The sequence below is a fragment of the Phalaenopsis equestris genome, unplaced genomic scaffold, assembly GCF_001263595.1.
Source record: "Phalaenopsis equestris unplaced genomic scaffold, ASM126359v1 Scaffold000893, whole genome shotgun sequence".
Taxonomy (NCBI): domain Eukaryota; kingdom Viridiplantae; phylum Streptophyta; class Magnoliopsida; order Asparagales; family Orchidaceae; genus Phalaenopsis; species Phalaenopsis equestris.
The window spans coordinates 123,130-142,629 of record NW_018165332.1 but is presented as its reverse complement, the minus strand read 5'-3'; the positions used below and the strand labels follow the sequence as shown (position 1 = coordinate 142,629).

The 19,500-nt window shown below is 35.5% G+C and overlaps 2 protein-coding genes across 2 annotated transcripts in view; one reads left to right on the top strand and one right to left on the bottom strand.

Annotated features, from left to right (window-relative positions):
- The window catches only part of LOC110032242 (urease accessory protein G), a 30,734-nt gene extending 19,338 nt beyond the window's left edge, over positions 1 to 11,396 (bottom strand). The window contains 4 exon segments of the mRNA XM_020735808.1: positions 8,664 to 8,724; positions 10,908 to 10,984; positions 10,987 to 11,110; positions 11,202 to 11,396. Coding sequence (XP_020591467.1) covers positions 8,664 to 8,724; positions 10,908 to 10,984; positions 10,987 to 11,110; positions 11,202 to 11,260 — 321 coding nt within the window. The 5' untranslated portion in view covers positions 11,261 to 11,396.
- An 8,002-nt stretch (positions 11,397 to 19,398) lies between these two features.
- The window catches only part of LOC110032239 (uncharacterized protein At4g18257-like), a gene marked incomplete in the record, with an annotated part of 39,003 nt that continues 38,901 nt past the window's right edge, over positions 19,399 to 19,500 (top strand). The window contains 1 exon segment of the mRNA XM_020735804.1: positions 19,399 to 19,500.

Here is a 19,500-nt window from a genome sequence, read left to right as displayed (position 1 = left end):
AGTGTTGCACTAAGTCAAGGTGGTCGCCGGCAAAAAATTAAATGAGAATCAACGAAATATTCCACCTATGATAAAAAATTTTACGTCATTGTTAGAGCCCTAAAACATTGGTTCACTACCTACTCATCCTCTTCATGAAACATGAAGCTCATAAATTTTTAGACAGTCAAAATAAACACTAAGGGCACCACGCAACCTAGGAAGGATTCTTAGCATCCTTTCAGTTCATACTCAAACACAAATCCGAAAGTCAGAACTGCGTCGCGAAAGCTCTAAGCCGTCGCCACTTCCTGATCACATACACGCAAATGTGCGTGATAGGCTTTGAAGTTATAAAAGACTTCTATGAGACAGATAAAGGCCTCCAGATTATTCCAACACAACAAGTTATGCATTTCCCGATGCTCTCTACACGAGGAGAATCGCAGTAGCGGATTGGCCGGTCATTTTAGTGGGAGATAAAACTCTCGCACTCATGAAATAACATTTTTTTGGCCCCGACTAACATGAGATGTAGAGCGACACGTCCGACAATGTAAGATTTGTCATATCGCCAAAACATGTAGCCAAAATGCAGAATTGTACTCTCCTTAACTAGTCCCTGAAGCACCCCGAGTCAATGTCAGCCTGGACTTTGTCGTAGAAATTTAACACACACAAAGCAATAAGGATTTTGTCATGGTTGTAGTTGGTTATTTCTCAAAGATGGCGTTTTTCGTTGTTTGCCGTCGGACGTTAGATGAATCTTATATTGTTGATTTGTACTTCTGCGAGATCGTTTGGCTTCACAGCATTCCCAAGACCATTACCTTTGATCAGGACGTTAAATTTTGGAGCCACTTCTGGCTGACCCTCTGGAGCAAATTAGACACAAAACTCCAAATCAGTTCTACAACATACCCTCAGACAGATGACCCAATCGAAGTAGTTAATAAAGCCTTAGGAATCGTCTTCACTGCTTCGTAGGGATGAACATCAAACAGTGACAGCTTGTTCTCGCTCAAGTCAAATTTGTTTGCAATATATCATTAAGATAGACCACATGCCACATGCCACTCAAAATTGTGTAGAGCCGCAAGCCTATCACACCCCTCGAGTTGGTCCCACTTCTACCCCCAGTAAATAAGCAAAGATGATATAGAACGTGCTAACCAAATTCAGCAACTCCACAAGAAATTTAGGAAAGCAAATTCTAAAAAAACCACAAATATAAAACATAAGCAAACAAGTCCAGGAAAAAGATATTATTTTAAGAAGGCGATCTTGAATGGATCCGCCTAAAAAAAATGATTTACTACAGGAGCTTATAGCAAACTCAAGCTCAGAGCCAACGAACTTTTCTGCATTTTAAAAAAATTAAACGACAACGCATACTAAATTGACCTGGCAAAATAATCCAAAATTTTAGCAACATACAATGTTGCAGATCTCACTCCATATTACGAGGAACTAGAAGCTTCGTCAAATGATGTTAAAGCTCCCCCAACCTAGGGGGATTGACTGGGGCTATACAGTTCACACTCGTCAACCAGGTATGGCTTTGCGTCGGTCTAGCCTCCCTTGCTAGATTGGACCGATCCAAGGTTCAGTTCCACCAGCACGCTCTCTATCCCGAGTCCTATGCCCCGCTAGACTCCTCCCCATGCCCAACCCTTCGATTTCTTCTCCTCCTTCCTTCCTAGGTTGCCACCCTTCTTCCCTATTTATGTGTGTTCTTTCTCAGGTCTAAGTAGTGGATTTTCTTTGTGATTTCAGGTTCCAGGTCTGACTCCAGGGCCTTCCCTCTTTCGAGGGCTATATCCGACTGCGGGTGGTGCTTCAGTTGTACCCCGCCTGAGATGGTGACTACCTCCCCCACCCTACCTTGTTTTCGGCATCCTTTCAGCATCGCTCCACCCTTTCACTTGTCAGTCACCTCCCTACTGCGAGTCTCGTTGTTCCCCCACTGCAACCACTATCCTGATAATCCTCCCCGTGTCCACTAGCTGGTTGTCAGCCTTTCAGGGTCCCTCCAGTGATCTCCACCTCTTCTAATTGCACCTCCCCAGCCAAGCTCCCTGTTGACTTCTCCAACAGGCCGCTCCACCTCCCTAGAGCCTCTCCGTCGCACGCCCGCAACTGCCTGCACCCTTCTAGCAGCCACTGAGTCCACCTAGGCCCCCCTTCTACAGGTCATCAGCCTCCAGCCCTCACTGCCTCACTAAATCCACCACCTTTCAAGGTTGTTTTTTGTTTCATGCTTAGTTAAATTCTACTTTGTTTTTTCTCTAACCAATTATGTGTTATTTTGATCGTTGTTTATGTTTTATGTCCTTTACCGTTTATGTATTATTGTTGTGAGAATTCATCATTGTAATCTTTCTTAAATTTTGCAATACAATTTGTCATGTTCGAGTCATGGTTTGGGTTCTCTGATATCACTGTTATGCAACTATTTATCATACATAACTCTCATATCATGCACATCTTTCATTTATATCATGTATATCTTTCTCCATCGTGCTTATCATGAGTATTTATCATATTATGCATACCTTGCAGATCATGTATATCATACACATCATCCATCTCATACATATCTTTCATGAATATCTATCATGACTGACCATATAATGATCTAACTAAACAATAACATCAATGGCGTCAAACATACATTTTGAAATAAAGAAAATTACTGAAATTTAAAATTGTAATTACTCACATCGGTTGTCAATCTTCGTAACTACTAGCGTTACGATAACTTTATGTTGAACTTAAAAACCTATAAAACATACTACTAAACTTTAAGATTTAAGCAATTATTGTTAAACAAATTATTCTTAAATTAATTTAAATAAATTTTATGGAGCCTACCTAGGAATAGCTTCCATTCACTTGCCTCAAACTCGTCACCTCAGGTAATCAACCTAAAATCTGTAAATATCTTAGGATTTTATAAATTTTCGGCTCAAAGTAATTTAACCCAAAAGTAACTTTCTTACCTCAATTAGGACTCTCGCCACAAGTTCGTCTTTCCAAAGCTTCCAAAAATTCTCCCCTCTTCTTCCTAACACTTCAAATCTCATTTTCCTTTCGCCAATTTCATGCTAAAGCCCTTACAAAAATTTAAAACCACTTATGACACTTTCGACGCAAGTTCGGCGCCTCCGATGGCTATCGAAAATGAAAAGGATTCACAATTGGTCACATACGTTAAAATGGAAACAAGATGAAAATGAATGTTGCAAATAAAGTGAAATGGGGTTTTCGTACTCACAGATTTCACCCCATAGCCTAGAAATCTAGTTACTTGCTCCTCGTTGTCGTGCATTTGGGCACTATCCCGACTCTAACAATGTAGTTGGAGTCTTGGACTCCCTCGTCTGAGAGAAACAAGGTAGGGGAGGAAGAGAATGTCAAAATTAGTGTGAAATAGGGGTTCACGTATTTCTCCCTCAAACTCCCTACTGTGAACTGTGGCTCCCAGACCACCACTCACCCTCACTGCTCTAGCAAAATTCCTCTGTAGAGTGTAACTGAGTCGTTGTTGTGAGGGAGAGGGGAAGTAAAGGGAATCGGGAGATGAGAGGAGAATTCAAAGGCTCTGGAAGCCCCCATTCGAGTGAACCGACGAATAAATAGAGCAAGAGGTTGGTGGGGAACAATAAGGACACAGGAGTCTAGGAAATAATTAGGTTTAATTAAATTAATTATACATATAACTTTCAATTTTTATATCTCTGAAACGGTTCATAATTTATATATAGTATTATAGATTGAATTGATCGTTTTTACGCGTCGAATTTTAAAAGATTAACTTGGTTGAAATATGAGCAATCCGAAATTTAGGGTACTTTTTAGATCGCCAAAAATTTTACTTGATTTCTCAAAATGAATTATTACATTGGTCATGATTGTCGAGGCCCGGAAAGGTGGCGGGCAAGATAGGGAATGTGTGGGATAGCGAAGGAACTACAGCAACGCAGTGAAAGAGGATGGAAATATCGGTTGAAATGGGGACAACAAGTTGGGTGGAAAGCAGAGTTGCAAGGTGCAGTGGTAATTGGTAGAATAGCCAGGGAACAGTGGGAAATCAACAAGCTTGTTGTTTTCTCGATGACGACAGCGTGGGGGGAAGGGTGAGAAGTGGAGGAAGGTGTTGGGATGGCTGAACAGAGAGACAACCATGATGGCATGCAACTAGCTACTGGGAGATGGGGAAACTGCAGAGAGAACTGTCAAATCCCAACTGGCCCACACATTTAGGGTCGGTTAAGGTGCGGCAGAGGCGAACAATTCAGCCAGACTAAGGCCCCATTTGGCACAGTTTATTTGGTGTGGTGCGGTGCATTTTGAAAATGCACCCAGACCCATTTGAGTAAACTGCGTTTTGACAGTTTTTTTTCAAAAAACTACGTTTTCAAACAGCTAAATTAGCATTTTCACACCGTTCCTAGCTAGGTGCGGTTGTAGCTTTCTAGCTGTGGCCTGACTTTTCCAAAAATTTAATAAACTGCAGCTGCCCCAAACATACCCTAAATTCTCACCAACACTCCTTCTGACTTGCAAAATTAGAACACATTGGGTGATGAACTAATCTAACAAAATCGGCACAAACATACGTGATACATTGCATTTTATAATTTGGACTCATAAGCATGAAAAATTATATAACCAAAACATATAAAATATACAAAACTACTAAATATAATAAACAAATAAAAATACTACACAAGCTCCCAAAATTATAAAACTATAAATGTAAAAGTTGTATAAGTCACACATGGTTATTCGCACCGGTGTTCTTTGTGCTTTCCTAAAAGAATAAGGTAGAGTGAGCAAAAATAAGCTCAAATAATCAAGATTCAAATAAAATTTTATACGCGGAAAAGAAATAACATGCATGTTCATATGAAACTGTACATGTCCAGACGCAAGTCACAACATACTAGAATCGTATAGAAAATGAATAGAAAGAATGTAGTGTTGAAATCAAGAATGTTGTGTAAAATATGTATGTCAGTCCATTCACGTATAGTCATAAGTATGTTCATAGAAGTGTCATCAAAGCAATATCATCATGGAATCATAGTATTGTTATTTCATTGCAATATCCCTTGTAAATATAAAGTCCTCAACTATATTAATGTCCTATCATCCATATTTTGGGTTAATGCAAGTTATGAAACAATTTTTATGAAACCCTAAGTTACTTAAGAATTTCAAGTTATTTACTCGAGGAGGCGAGCTTGAATCTAGCGAGTGGGAACTCGTCGTACGGCTGCTCCGCTGAGTTAGGAGAAATAATGTTGTGTTAACATAAGAAATACAATCTTCTATAGATTCTCAAGTCTGGTCGAATTGTCCACCTCTGTCACCCCTCAACTGACCCTTAAAGGGGGGTTTGTTGGGGTGTGACAAGAACAACCAAGAGGACAGTTTCTAGAAGGCTGCAGCAAGGACAGCGACAAAGGAAGCAAAGGGAGGTTTGAGAAAAAAGGGAATTCGAGATAAATACCATCTCGAGAGCAAGATACAGCAGGAGCCCACTTGAACCTTGGAAGAAAATCATTACCTCAGAACGAGATATAATCGGAGCATCATTTGACCATGGATACAGCCCTAGAAAAAAAATAGAGGACGTTAATGGAAGTCCTGACAGAAACACAAAAAAAAATGGACCTAAACAAGAAGACGACATATATAGATCTAGGGTAACTAAAAAGCGGACCACTATTCCTATGTGCGGCTGATTCATACCCAATTATGGTCTTTCAACCCCTTTCCAGCGTTAGTTGAACCGGAGAAAGCCGCGGTATCGGTTCATAGGGGGCCCTGCACCACTAGCATTGTGTCGCTAAAGGAAGGAAAGAGAGGTTTGAGAAGAAAGGGGAGTCGAGATAAATACCACCTTGAGAGCAACAGACAGCAGGAGCACCACTCGACCTTTGAAAGATAACCATCACCTCGGAATGAGATATAGTCGGAGCATTATTTGACCATGGATGCAGCCCTAGAAAAGAAATCAGAGGACGTCAATGGATGTCCTGACAGAAACACAATAAAAAATGGACCTAAACAAGAAGATGACATATATAGACCTAGGGTAACTAAAAAGCGGACCCCTACTACTATGTGCGGCTGATTCACGCCCAAGTATGGTCTTTCAACTCCTTTCCAGCATCAGCTGAACCGGAGAAAGCTGCGGTATCGGTTCACAGGGAGCCCGCACCACTAGCACTGCGTCGCTAATCCTTGATTAATTAACAGCAAAAGCCTATCCTATCACTCATGCCATATCAGGCCAAAAAATATTTTTTTTCACGGAGATCACTTTATGATTAACAAAATGTCAGGTAGCACTACTAGCAATTAGCTAAGAAAATAAGGCAGTAGAGACAGATTCCACAACAATGAAACCATCTTCACTATAAAGAAACCTACAATAAAATTGAATCGGTCATAAAAGTAACAGTGCAAATCCAATCTAGTTGATCATAATCAATACCTTTATCATCAGATCATTCATCTTGCATTATTCCATCCTTTGAAGGTTGTGCAACAATTTCAAGAATATTTATGTGTTACAGTTCTCTTTGTTTAGCCTCTAAGATAAACGGATGACCCCTAACATGTGTGTCAATAAAGATGCAGCCTTGCTTGATTCACAATGCTTCCAATTATTCTTGCAACCCTCACAAAATCTGATCCCCTTGTTGATTGGTCAAACAATTCTGATATTGAGTCACGATATGACTATGTTTGATGCAACCTATTGTTCTAATATAGTTAGGCAAGAAGTATCAAGGTTCAACATTTTTCCTTACGCAGACTAATGGAGAATGCTATTTTCACTGTAATTGCAAATAATAATGTACTTCTTTCTATGAACTTTTAATGAGAATAGAAAAAAATAAAGAAAGAGATGATAAAATAATTAAACTGAAATAGAAAGCAAACTATTCAATGCGAAGTTATCAACTAATACTGATGAATGATAGAAAATAAACGAAACTTAAGTTTGCATGAATTGGTGATGAAATACTAAAAAAACTAAACCACGATATCTTAGTAAATCACCAAGATGTCCTACAAGAGTTAAAATATAAATATGTGAAAAGTCAATATTAACTCAATCAAACTTGCATCAAGAACTAATTAAAACAAAGAAAAGTAGGGTGAAGAAAGAATAAATATTCCGATCTCAAATGTGAAATTGAACAAGGATGGCACACCCTGAATGAATCCAAACCTCTTCTTTAAAGAAAAAGACTACATCTCCAAGAAAGCTTATTTCATTGTTAGCTAAAAGATATAGAATTAAACCTTATATAAAATATAAACATCAGAGGAAAAAAAAACTAACAAAGTTCCCATTACAAATGTGACTATCCAAAACCTACAAATTACTAGACCATGAGCTATGGTTTAAAGGAACTTAACTCCTAATGGACTCATCGTAATGTACAATAAGTACAGCATACTAAACAGTACCCAGACAGGCTCACTTGCACCATCTAAGTATAATGTAGAAGATTCATTAACATACCTTAAAATAGACATATCATCTAATATATTAGATACATCATGTCTAATGACGCCAAAACAGATTTTTAGTTTTGAATCATATAACACATGAATTTTTTATGCATCTTATGATGCTAATATAATGCACAGTTCAAAGAACTTACCTTAGGGTTAAACATGGCAAAAAATAGATGTAGTTTTTACATACATACCACCCAATTCCTATGTATTTATATATCTAACACCCTAAACATTACTTTTTACATTTATACTACACAAATCTTCATATCATATAAAAAATACCACTATCTTAATTTTTAAAAAGTGAAATACAGCTTTTCATGCACGGATAAAATGGCATTTATGTATAAAATTAAAGTTTAAGTGTTAGATATGTAAACAAATAAGTATTAAGTGGTATGTATGTAAATTTTCTAAAATAGATATGAAGGCCTTCTATCATACTCTAAGATATTTTCTATCCTTTTTGATAAAATCGACCAAATTTAACTTAAAATGAAAGATACCATACATGTTTTGTTGATTGCAGAAACACCCAAAACACACAAGTCTACCGTGATCCAACTAACTCCAAAGCACCTCAATATAAGAAAGATCAAGAATACTCAATGAGTGTACATTTCCAATGACGATTGTAAACTTTAAACTTTGAGCTCTGCACCGCCAAAGTTTTATTTGTGGTAATAACTAATTACTCAAATGACATTAGGATAATATCGCATGATATTATGTGTCGAGTTAAGAAAATACATGACACTGTGTTGAATCAATAATACTATAATGGTACATGTTACGATAAAATGAACAGCAGCAGATTAAGCACAAAAACAAAAAAGACTGAACCATTTATTATAGAAACCTAGAAATCACTTGAGTTCTAAAAAAGTTGACACCATAACGTAATTTGCAAGACCAATAATAAATCATTAGAATATTATAAGCATGTCAAACAATTACGCTGCAGGATCCCAATACATATTATGCAATTCTACGATACAGCAGGTATTAAAGCCTGGATGTAATCAAGAAGCGATAGCTTATAGAGTTTCCAAAGTAATGAGATGCTACGATGCTGAACAGAAACATGAAAATGTAAATCTTAAGGACAGTTAGAATACGTAGTAAAAGGTACATACTGCTGCAAGACTGTACTTATCACGGAGTTGCTGGCAGAGAGCTAACATTAAAGCTGTTTTACTGAAAAAAAGAAAATTGCATTAAACCAAAATAGCAGATTAAGAACTCACAAAGACAGGTCAAAACTACTCTAAGGACCCATTTTGTTTCTTGTACATAGAAAAATATTTTAGAAAATGAGAAAATCATGAATTCAATTTCAATCATTTTATGTGTGAAAACAATGTCAATAGATTTGAGGGAATTTTGAGAGCATACGTGGACATTGAAATCAAACAAACGATGAATCTATCAAATTTAATGAATTTTTAAAAATATTTTCTAGCTTCAACCAAACAAATGGGAACTCAGGAATGATAAAATTCAAAATTGTTACAAATTAGGTTATATAATTTAAAAATAAAAATACAACAAATAAATAAAGCGAAAAAACTAGGAAAATGGCCTGGTCAAACTATTATGATGTGGAGTTTGATTGTGCTAATCAATTGGACACTCAAAGCTCTCAATTTCGCCAATCAAGTTTGACGGTGAGTTTGCTAGAGGGATACTGGGAGTGACCCAAAAAAAAAATTTTAGAAATATACAACGCCCAGAAGGTAACACTGTCGCTCCCAGTACATGTTCAAAATATATTGAGTATGACGCTCTAGCACACTCAAGGGAGTGTTGCAGTGCCCGGATGCAGTGTCCCAATGTTGAGACCAGTATCGTCGCAGCGCCCAGTCTAGGTTCAAATTTTGAAAGAACGATACTACAACACTCGAATGCAGCGCCACGACACCCCTTTGAAGCACCACTACGCCCTGGGGCCAGTAACCAAATTCAAATAGTTCAGGTTTTATATTTCGGCTTCACTACAGGATTCCATGGGTGTTGAAGTTCGATTCTATAATTTCCTATGCAAAGGAGAGGAAAAAGTTTATTTGAATTCCAAAAATATAGAGAAGCTTAAGTGTGGTGTAATTTTACAATTCTCCTCATTATTCATGATCAATTTCTTGATGTGTTGTGGTTCCATGATTTTTTTCTCGTTCTCAAGTTTTTCCACTTTAAATCTTGTTCTTTATATTTTCTGTGATTTTTGTTTTGTGTGATTCTATTCTAAGTTTTGTATCAAATCGCTCGAATCAGTTTTCTGTATCTGTACCTAATAACAAATATCTCATAGTTCATATCATGGATGCAAACACTACCCACCCCCATTTTTATAAAGAAAGGTAATAAGAGATCTAGCCTTCTATTCTCCAGATTATAAGAGCCTCGAGAAGCTCAAGTTTTCCAACTAGAGAAGAAGATAAATCACTTCATATTGATCATAAAACCATGTAAATAGCAATAACAATTTGGAGACCTTAAAAAAAGTAACTTTATGTGCAACACTAAAATATTATATATTTATAGAATTAAATCCCAAATAATTTTATTCACAATATTACAACTCAATCTTGAAGAGCACAACAAAACTACCATTCATATTTGATGATTTGTTAACTTCTTAATGGTTTGGTTGCATCACACACAATAAAACCCTAATAATTTTATTCACATTATTACAACTCAATCTTGAAGAGCACAACAAAACTACAACTCATACTAGATGATATGTTGACTTCTTAAACGTTTGGTTGTATCACACACAAATATACAAGTCGGTTGTTCATTTGAAAGGTTGGGAATAATTTTATGAATAAAGAACACTTCAGGGGTATGTACTTAAATCTCCCAAAAAAAATTGCTAAAACTTAGAAACCTAGCATCAACAAACAAAATCATTCATTTAACAAATTTAATAATATTATGGCTCTTATGGCTCGTAAATTTCTGCTTAAAAGGATCTTTATATAGGATTCCACGCAGCATATGTGATAAAGCCTGCCAAATGGTTTTATGAGGGACATGCATGAAGGTTGGAGTTAAAGCTAATATTTAATAATCCAATCCTATCTTCGAATTAGCATATCTTGGCAACAATCGGAGGCTTAAGTATTTAGTAATTCTTCTTGCTTATATATAAATAAACTCTTCAGGATTTAACTAGAAAAAAGATATTAATAAGCAAATATTTTTCTGGACATAACATTTCTATGATTTCCTAGATCTCGATTTCTACTATTTGCTAAATCCCTATTTGTTTAAATCCTGCATGTTACCAAAAAGCCAGAAAAAGTATAAAAAAAGATGGTCAAATTGACAAATCAGACAGCATGAGAACGTCGCATGAGAAAGGAAAAAGTGTGTACCCAGTGCCGACGGGACCACCAATGCCGACGGTGAAGGCGCGCTCTTTGAAGTCTCTTGCGCCAAGCGGCGGCGGGGGGGCCGGCTACCGAAGAGGCCGGGTGAATAAATCGGCTCGTGAGAATGTGGTGCCAGCCCGTCATGCGAATGATAAACCCTGCCGTCCTGTCCCACCCAGGACTGCGATCCGTCTTCAAGCTGTCCTCTGAAACCAAATGGATATGAGAAAAGAGCGATGAGCTTTGCTTAGCTGATCAATGGACAAAGATGAGGAAACGGAGTAGAAGTGGATTTACTCATGGGTATGGTGGTGGTCGCCGTGGTAATGGTGGTGGTGATCCGCTTCGGGTTCCATGAGTGAGGAGATTTGTGCTGAGAAGAGAGACGAGGATGAGTTGAGTGAAATGTGAGGAGGAAGCACAGTTGACGCTTGCGGGGCATTGTAGTTGGAAGACCGCCCGAATCCTCCCAGCCATAAATTTTTTATCGAGCTAACCGCCCGAATCCTCCCCACCATAATTTTTTTATCACAGCTCTTATTTTATTTTCTGAGATTTATACACATAACACGATGTATTTTCATAACATAAATTGAAGAAGAGTTATCCAAAATGAATCAGCTCATGCTCAACTCCAAAAAATATATGAGAAAAAACTTATTAAAGGGCGTTCATAATCAAGTTAGAATACAAAAACAGACCTCTTATGATGACAAACTCGTGGTTAATTACAATCTCAGAGCGACCATCAATAAATAAAAATATTCAAATTTTACTGAGATAAAATCACTATATAATAAAAAAAACATATACAATAATCATGATTTAATCTCTCTATCACCAGAATATAAATAGCAACATTAACGTCAAAAATATATATATAAGGAACTGACATGCCTAATATCAAACTCTCACAAATAACTCAAAAGTCTCTATTAATCCTAAGCCTTATCATCCCCTCAAAAAACACATATGAGTAAAGCAGAGGCGAGCAATTACATCTCAATAGGCTACCTAAAACCTAGTATAGTTTTCAATATTAAAAAATAATAATATATATGTTTTCATAAAAAATAAATTGAATATGATGGAACATCATGTATAGTATTTATCACAGTACCAATACAAGAAATTGTAACTGGAGTAGACACATCTGAGGAACAGTAAAAACAACATGATATCATAACTATAGAAAAATAACATGAGATTAAATTAAATCTCTTTATTTGAATAATTTTAATATTTTTCATTCACCCCTTATACATCTACTTGTTCATATTTCCCTTATGCCCCTTATAACTATACTTTTGCTCAAACCACCATTTGTTGACATATGTTCAGGTGTATTAAACACACAGATGGATAATTACATACAAAAGCCCTTGTAAATCCACTTGACTACATATAACATACAGTCGCTTAACCAGGCAACTTGCAACTCCTCAATCTTTTTTCATATTTTCCACATATTTATGATACAAAAACATATAAATGCTAACAAATTTGACATATCAAATTTCACAACATGCTATAAAAGTAGTACATACTAATAGCATAAGTACTAATATAATTAATAGGCCAAATAAATCTACACTATCAAAAAATGCAACTTGCAAACTACTTATATGGAATGTCCAAAATATTATTTAAAACATTTCTTATTCCAAAATAAACTTATCGGGTTTAAACATATGTGCTCAATTATACAAAATATTATATAACACAAAATTTATGGAAAAAAACTAAATATTTTTATGTTGGTATGTTCAACAATGTCTAATCTATAACATATAAAAAGTTGTGCAATGACAAATTTGTAAATCTTCACAAATCTGAGTTTGGGATATTTTGGTAAAATAAAATATCAAAATTTTATGAAGAGTAAGAACATTGAAATCTAAAGTAGATTAACAGTAACCTACCTAAAGCGAGACAATTTTCTCAACTAGTCTAATAGACGAAATCAGTTGTGGCCTCTAAATTGAACTTTCTCTGTCTAAGTTTTTCCCTTTCTCTCCCTAGAAGTCGCGATTTTGAAAAAAAATAGAAATGGAAAAATGCATGGGATGATACCTAGGTAATGGTTTAGGATATTTATGCTTAAAATGGTTTTTTTTATTAAATAATGGATATAAATGTAATTTAGAGAATTGTTAAATTAATTAAATATATACTTTGAAGAATTTTTTTATATCTTGAAATATAATATTCCAAAAATTGCAGAAATAGACAATAAATAGAAAAACAAGTCTAGAGCATATTGGTGAAAGTAATTTGCAAAACAAACACCACATAGCTCCAGAAAGCCCACTTTATAAGGAAGTACCAAATCCGTAAGGAAGATAAATCAAACTAGGAACCTTTATTTTTCTACTCATGATGTCCGTAAAAATAAGCAAGAAAATATACTCAAAATATAATCAAGTTTGTTCGACAATTTGATAAAATATTTTATAAAACAGGCATGAAACAAAGTACTAAAAACCGATAAAGAGATTAAGCATCAAATTAACTAAAAAAACTTTTAAAAAAAAATCTATAAACATAAAATAAACATGTAATACTTATCGTATCAAAAAATTTACAGTCATTACGTTCTTCCATCCATATAAAAATGACGTCCTCAACATTCAAGATTACTAACAATTAAATAAATATAGATAAAACTGTCACATATCATTCTCTTTTTCTCAAATGGCTTCCCTGTGCTTCCACTGAAATTTTACCATAGGAATCTGCTTGCTCCTTATTTACGTCGCATTAAAAGCCAAAATATGCTCTGGTTACTCTCTATAGGTCAAGTTAGGTTGTATCTAAATCTCATCCTTGGGAACTCTATGCTTAACATCAAAAATACACTTTCTTAGAACAAACATATGAAGCATATCATGCACATCTGACATAAGATCGAGTAGTAATAATTGATAAGCATAATTATCAACCCTACCGATCACCTCAAAATATCTAAAGAATCTAAGACTCAACTTTCCAACTTTACCAAATATACTTACTCATGCGACTGACCTACAAATATACAAAATCTCTCACCTGAAAGTTAACTAATTGATGCTTTGTGCCATAATACTTCCTATGTCTATCTTGTGTGGCTCTCAATCTATCTTGAATTAGTCTGATATTTTCAGAGGTATCTTCTACTAACTCGAGGCCCATCAATCTTCTTTCACCCACTTTTATCCAAGATAAGGATGTTATACTCATTCTAACATATAAGGGCTCGTGTGGCGTCATACCAATACTCAACTAAAAACAGTTATTATAGGCAAACTCAATGAAAATAACTTGTTCCTCCCAGCTCCTTCCATCTATCTGTAGTTGAAAAGTTGTACTTTTGTTTAACTTAGTCTCCAAGCCTTTCTGAACATGTCTCCAAAATCTATAAGTGAATTTGTCATCACAATAAAAAAAAATGATCTTCGGTATCCCATGTAGTTTTGACAATCTCACATATGTATAAATGTGTCAACTTCTCAATTGAATTTGCTTTTCTCATAGGAATAAAATGTGCAAACTATCAACCACCGCCCATATTGCATCATGACCTTGCCTCAACCTTGGAAAACCTATAGCAAAATCTATAGTGACATCCTTTAACTTCCACTTAGAAATAGGCAAAAGTTGCAGCAAACAACTAGGTCTTTGATGCTCTGCTTTCACTATCTCACATGTCTCACACCTTGAAGCAAATTCGGCCACCTCAAGATTTATCCCAGGTTACCAAAACATCAACTTCAAATCATGATACATTTTACTGCTCCCTGGATGAATTTTTTGTCCAAAATATTGGGCCTCATACAATATCCCCTTCCTCATATAACCATTAGCAGGAAGTCAAAGTTGATTCCTACAAGTCAACACCCCACGAGCCTATGCACGTAGCTCAAGTCTTCTCTTTGAATTAATCTAATCAACTAATTTGGCATTCTCATCATCAGCTTATGAGCTTCCTTAATCATCTCCTGCAATGAATCTCAAACAATAATTTGTGAAACTAATGCATCTGCATCACCAGAATGAATAACTTTCAACTCTAACAACTTCATCTCTTGAATTCAAATCTCATCAGATGTAATCAAACAAGCTACCACACCAACAGACTTTATACTCATAGCATAAGCTACCATATTTGCCTTACCAAATTGATAAATAATGTCGAGATAATAATCTTTAATCAACTCCAACCACCTCCTCTGTCTCAAGTTTATCTCTCTCTGAGTGAAGATGTAATATAAGCTTCGATGATTGTATAGTTCCCACATCTCACTCCATATAAATAATGTCTTCAAATTTTCAATGCAAATACATTAATTGCCAACTCAAAATCATAAGTGGAATAATTTTTTTCTCATATGACTTCAACTGTTTCGATGTATAAGCAATCAGTGAACACCTGAAAACCTGAACCCAATTATATCAAAGAAGCATCGGTGAACACCTGAAAACCCTCAGTACCATTCAAAATTATCAGAATAGGCACCAAGATCATGCAATCCTTCAAATTTTAAAACTAGTTTCACACTTAGGTGTCTAGTCAAAAGGAAATGCCTTATGAGTCAATCTAATTAGAGGAACTGCAATCTGTGAAAAGCCCTTAAAAAATTCTCTATAATAATTGCCATGCCAAAAAGCTATGAACTTTAGATATTGTAGTTAGTTTTGGTCAATCAACAACTACCCGCACCTTCTGGGGATCAACATAAATACCATTGTCACTAACCACTTGGCCCTGAAAAAAGAGATGTTGTTTAAGGTCTATTTGGTTGAGTGAATTAGTGGTATATTGTAATTCTTTTGCATAAATTTAAGAAAATTATTTGTTTGGTATGGAAACTTGCAAATATAATATAAAATTTGAATGAATTTGAAGTTTACATCGTAGTTCATTTTGGTTGAATATAGAATTTGACCGATTTGACTGAATTTGAATTACATCATTTATGTAAAATGTTATAGGTAAGTCGCCATCGTTGACGGACGTTGACTGCGACCGTAAACCGCCTCTGTCACCCGCAAGAGGCTACCTGACGCCACAAGCCGCTTGCCATCCCGACCCGTCATCCGATGCCGCAAGCCGCCCACCATCCTCAGTCTGTCACCCAACACTCAATATCACCCTAGCCATCGCCGACTGCAACCTACCATCGGTTGCTACTGTTGTCTGCCACCCACCACTACTATCGTCTGCAACCGCCTATCGGTGCCTTCTTGTCTGCTGCTGCTTGCTTATCCACCTAAAAATAACTTGTTTTTAGTGCGTAATTTATAAGTATTTTATGTACATTTTTTATGATATTGCACTTTAAAGGAATACATTTTGCATATTTTGGTTTCAGGCACTTAGAATGGACATTTAGAGAAAATGAGGAAAAAATGGATCAAGCGAGATGGGCACTATAGCACCCCAGACTGGCGTTATTATGCTTGTAACAACTTTTCTAGAACATAGGTTGAATTTGCCCAAATTTTGGAGGATGTTTAAAGCAACCCTTAATTATTTTTTGTTTTCTATTAAATGAGAAGGATTTGGTCGAATTTAGGGACCTTTTGGAGCATCAAAACTTCAACTGGGCGGCAATAGCTAGTTAGGTTTTTCATATTTTGTGTTCAAGTGTAAGTGTGAGTGTGTTTTAGTGTGAAAAAGTTTGAAGATTGCTTAAAGGAAACTCTAGAATTTTATAAGTGGAGAAGACATATGGTACTTTGTATTTATGTTTAAGTTTTTGTTGTAATACTTAGATTTCAATGCAAATATTTTATTTTTGTTTAATCTCCATAAATGATGACTAATTCCCTTTCTTTCTCCTTGTATATAAGACTTAATCTTGTGGTATGAGAATGATTTAAATATTTCTTTTTACTCTTAAAAATTTTGATGGTATTTTCATCAAATCTTCATTTACTTTACAAAGCAGCCACTTATGAGGTTAAAATATGTTGAGAAACATAATGACCTGGAAGGGCTATGATTTCACCTAACTAGTAGATACCACGTTTCATTCTAGGAGGAGCCATTGCGATCACCTAAGGGGGAATGTAAATAAATAGGAAGATAAGTTTTGATGAGCGTATAATTGGTTAGTTTTAGAGTGACATACTAGATTATTATCAAATTGGTTTAAGGTTTAGTACACTGGCGCTGGGATTCAACCATCATGGTGACATAGACTTAGGGGCATCTAGAGGTGAGAGGCTAGATAGTTCTGATGCAGAATCAAGTTGTTAAGGAATCAACCTTAAGGGTCTATTTGGGGCGGCTGCAGCTTATTAAATAATTTGTTGATAAGCTGATTAAAAAAAATATGTTGAAAAACAAGGTATGGTGGTTATTATAATTTTTTTTTTTTAAAAAGTCAGATCGGTGCCAGAAAGGTGCCACCACACCTATATAGGTGCGGTGTGAAAACATTGCTTTCAGCGTTCTCAAAACGCATAAGTTGTCAAAATACAATTTATCCAAACAATCCAAGTGTGTTTTCAAAACACCACCACACAAATAAGCTGCCCCAAACAGACCCTAAGTTAGCCAATGTTCTTTGCTAGTACTGTGAGGGAGTAAAGAGTAATGCATGCTTCTATTTGTCACAATATATCAATTTTGTCTTAAATCACTTGAATTCTATATAGATTAAAATCTTTTTGCAAGGGGAAAAATTTTCTATAATATCCAAATTCGCTGTTATATTTTGTTAAGTTGTTACATTTAGTTGTTACTTACTTTTTAACTCTTTAGTAGTAATTTTTAGTAAACATATCATTTCATACCTCTTATTTGTTTAATTTGCAATTTAAATAAAAATTATGTAAGTTGATTTTAAAAGTTACCGCTGTCATCGTGGGATCGATATTGAGGTTTTTAAGGAAAATCCTATATTACTTGAAACAATACGTATATTTGTGTAGTACCCCTAGTGTGAAAATTTATTATAAATCATTACATTTGTTCACACTAGCCGCTAGATATAATTTGAGACATATTTTATGACAAAATTCTGGAGATTAAAAATACAAGTAATTGAGGGTCGGGTCACCTGCCTACCTTCTCACTGTTGCTTAGCCGCCGCAGCCTGATCGCCTACCCATTGCCACTTGCCACCCACCGATGCTCACCACTTGTCGCCCTCGCCTTTGCTCAAGTAAATACATTTTTTTTCAATCTATAGCAAACCAAAAAAAATATAGCCCTACATTTATTTTACAGTGACCAAAACAACTCAAACGCATTTAACTAGATTGTAATTATAGTATTTTGTAAACCTTTTAGATTGTATTTTATTTTTAGCAAATCAAACCAAATTGACACTTCGAGAACTCAACATATAGTTGATGTTGTATTAATATCTCTAACACCAATCTCAAATGAATTACATGATCATTTTCAGACTTGGAATACACTAATGTATCATTAATAATAACAATAACAAATTGATCTAGATACACTTTCAAGACATGGCTCATCAGAACCATGAATACAACTGGGGCATTAGTCACGCCAAAAGGCAAGGCCAAGGACTCACGGTGGAGTACTAATAACTATATTTGCTACATCATCATCTTTCACCCATAACTCATGATACCCAAATCTAAAATTAAACTTTGAAAACATAAATTCATCTTCAAGCTGGTCAAACAAATCATCAATTTTGGCTAATAAATACTTATTCTTAATGGTCACCTTATTTAACTGTTTATATTTAATGTGCATTTGTATCATATCATCCTTCTTTCGCACAAACAACACAGGTGCACCCAAGGAGATACATTAGGTCTGATACAACCCCTATCTAATAACTCCTGCAACTATATTTTTAAATCCTACACTTTCTTAGGTGTCATTCTATAAGGGGCCCTTGCAATCGGAGATGAACTAAGTACAACCCCAATAGAAATCCCAACTTATCTTTTCGAAGGCAAACTCATTAATTCTTCAGGAAAAAAAAAAAAAAAAAAAAAAAAAATATCTTAAAACTCCCTCATCACAGTAACCTCCTCAATAGCCATAGTGGCTTCACCCACATCTTTCACATAAGCAAGAACTACATTATTTCCCTTCCTCCATAATTTATCAACTCAACTAATCCATACCCAATATAACATTAAACTCAATCAAAGATAATACAATTAACTTAAACCCCAACTTTCCATCTGAAATCTCAATATCACATATACAAATTAGATTAGCCATCAAATAATCTCTAGTGGATAATATAATAGAAAAATCATAAGCTAAAATAATAGAAAAGATGATTAAGCAAGTAAGAAATCTCTCAGATAGAAACTAATGACTAGCACCAAAATCAATTAGGATTTAGCCTAAAGGTGCTTAGCTCGTAAAAGTGAATTGCATTATTTATATTGGTAAGATATTTTGAATGTACAAATTAAAGTTTAACATGGGATAAGTAAATAGATAGAAATATATATATATATATATATATATAAATTCATATCAAAAGTTGAAGGCACCTGAACCGCCGGTTTGGACATACCTGCACGATCTAAAGACCAACTCTGAACTCTTCCCCCGCAATTTTGCTGTTGCGAACGAGCCACGACGAGAGGGAGAGAGCGAGCGCGAGCG